Source organism: Pteropus vampyrus, unplaced genomic scaffold, assembly GCF_000151845.1.
Source record: "Pteropus vampyrus isolate Shadow unplaced genomic scaffold, Pvam_2.0 Scaffold65, whole genome shotgun sequence".
In the NCBI taxonomy this organism is placed as follows: Eukaryota; Metazoa; Chordata; class Mammalia; order Chiroptera; family Pteropodidae; genus Pteropus; species Pteropus vampyrus.
The window spans coordinates 2,817,486-2,819,650 of NW_011888846.1; the positions used below are offsets into that span (position 1 = coordinate 2,817,486).

Sequence of the window (2,165 nt, forward strand, 5' to 3'; positions counted from 1 at the left end):
TGTTACCTGGCGTTCAGAATTCTGTTGAGTGAACAGTACTACTAGGTCTCGTGAAGAAATTAGGCTGAAGGTTTTTAGAAAAATACAAAGTTTTAATGTTTAACTTTAAAAATCTTAAAATCTGCAAAGCAGAACAAATCTTAGCTTACACTGGCATGATTTTTTTAAAAAGATGATTCTGTGCACCTTTTACTTCAGCCTGAGGCTCTTTGCTGATCTGCTGACAGCTGCTCGGCTTCCCGTGGGAATAAATGACCCCCGAGCCAGCGCACCCGAGGCGCAGGCTCTGCTGCCCATAAGCAGCACACCTCTTCCCCTCCCTGCCACTGATGCTCTGGCAGCCGCAGGCCCCACGCCCGAGTGCGAGCAGCTGCAGGCGAGAACTGAGATGCTCATAAGCCCTTGGGATTTGAGTCCCAGGTGGCTTCCTCCAGCCACCACCACTTTGGATTGTGGCTCTTCAAGGCACCAAGTGATTTTACAAATTGGCTCGACTTCTGATTTAAGGCCTGCCTTTTACACAGTACCTGTGTGCTGGAGTGTGGAGGTGCCAGCTGGCCTCAGGGTCCTGTTAGTGGAAGGAAGGCAGCTTCGGGACATTTTCATCCAACCCTCAAGGTAAGAAATAGTTAATTCTCTGGGAAATCGATTTGCATCCCTGGGAAGAGAAGATTTTTTTCTCCTGGGGGATGTACACCATCATGTTGGCGATTTCGTCCAGGTCCTCCTCTGTGTATGGGAGCTTCTGGCTCAGGAAAGCATCGCGTGCACACAGCCTCACGTGGCGGTACTCCAGTGGCAGGAAGGGGACAAAGAAGTCAATCAGGTTGTCCTTCACAAGACGGCTGTGGCCAAAGCCGCTGTCTGAAATCAAGATCGTAGTTACATGGGGGTCTGGCCTGGGCAGGGCTCGCTCTCCTGCCACCGCAGGGAGCATCAGGGACTCCCTGCAGCTCTGCCTCCTTCTGGAGAGAGCACCGTGGTTGACGATGTCCAGGTGCCACTGGTGAAGCGGCAGAGCGGGCTGTGACGGCCAGGTGCACACGAGGGGGAGCGGCCCGACCTCTGACGGGCCATCCCTGAGCTGCTCGCAGAGACTGACTCGGGGGCCACAGGCCACTGCCTGTGTTTCCAGGGCTGGGGCAAATACTCTTTTTCAAAGCATTTTCAGAAAAAGAGTTCGGCTGTCGTGGCACTTCTCTCGTGCCCACCTAAAGCTGACAACGAGATGACCGCTATGGAGTGTCCTGTGGTCCTGGCGCCCTGTCCGCCTCCTGAGCACACATCCCCACCACACACATGGCATCTTCCGCCTGCGGCTCTCACCAGAGGCTTGTTTTCTGTGCTGCCGGGAGTCAGTTACCTGTGGATGCCACGATCTCAGCCTGGAGCTGGGGCGCCAGCTGGTCCATTGTGATTTCTTCCCGGGACCAGCCAGCCTCAAGCAGCCTCAGGACCACCTCATTGATGACGCTGCCCCCAAGGTTACTGAAAGAGACAAGAGCTTGTTAAAAGGTTTTTTTATATTTAGGTTCCAATGGGTGACTTGACCAGTGAAGCCACTGCACTGGAGACTGGAGGTTGAGCGGCCGGGGCCTCTGCTCCCCCAGGAGATCTTGTCACAACCCAAAGGTAAGACTGTCCTGGCTTTGCCACCCGTCCTCCCTGCCTCGTTCCCTTCTGACACACTGAGACTGTGCCCGGTGCAGGGACCACAGCGATGGTAGGATGTGTGGAGAGGCCTGTGATTCCAGGACAGTGTGGCAAGTGCTAATGGAGGGTCAGCTAAGGCCCAGGGAGAATGAGGCTTCTGCACAAATGCACATGGAGCGCTGAGCCTCAGGTCTGGGTCAGGGAAGCCGCGAGGTTCAGGGCCGCAGAGTGGAGGCTGGAAAGTGGGCTGCAGCTGGGCAAAGTGGCCCTGGTGGCGCACATGGATCGGAAGGGCCGCGGAGCGCCCTGGCCAGGCCTCCTTCCCTGGGAGCGTCCCTGGGCTGACGCGGCAGGGGAGCATTGCAGAAAGCTGGCTGGGCAGCTTTTCGTAATAGTCTGTATTTAGAGGGGAAGGCGCTGGAGAAGGGCTAGGGAGGAGGATTTAAGAATCAGTTTAGGAGACACACTCAGCAGGACCCCCGTAACTGCTGCCTGTGAGAAGCGAAAGGTCA

At 55.7% G+C, this 2,165-nt stretch overlaps 1 protein-coding gene across 1 annotated transcript in view; it reads right to left on the reverse strand.

Moving 5' to 3' along the window:
• Window positions 1–71: 71 nt before the first annotated feature.
• The window catches only part of TOR3A (torsin family 3 member A), a 10,743-nt gene continuing 8,649 nt past the window's right edge, over window positions 72–2,165 (reverse strand). The window contains exons 4-5 of the mRNA XM_011361279.2: window positions 1,364–1,488; window positions 72–864 (exon numbers count right to left, since the gene is read on the reverse strand). Coding sequence (XP_011359581.1) covers window positions 614–864; window positions 1,364–1,488 — 376 coding nt within the window. The 3' untranslated portion in view covers window positions 72–613. The remainder of the gene's footprint in view (window positions 865–1,363; window positions 1,489–2,165) is intronic.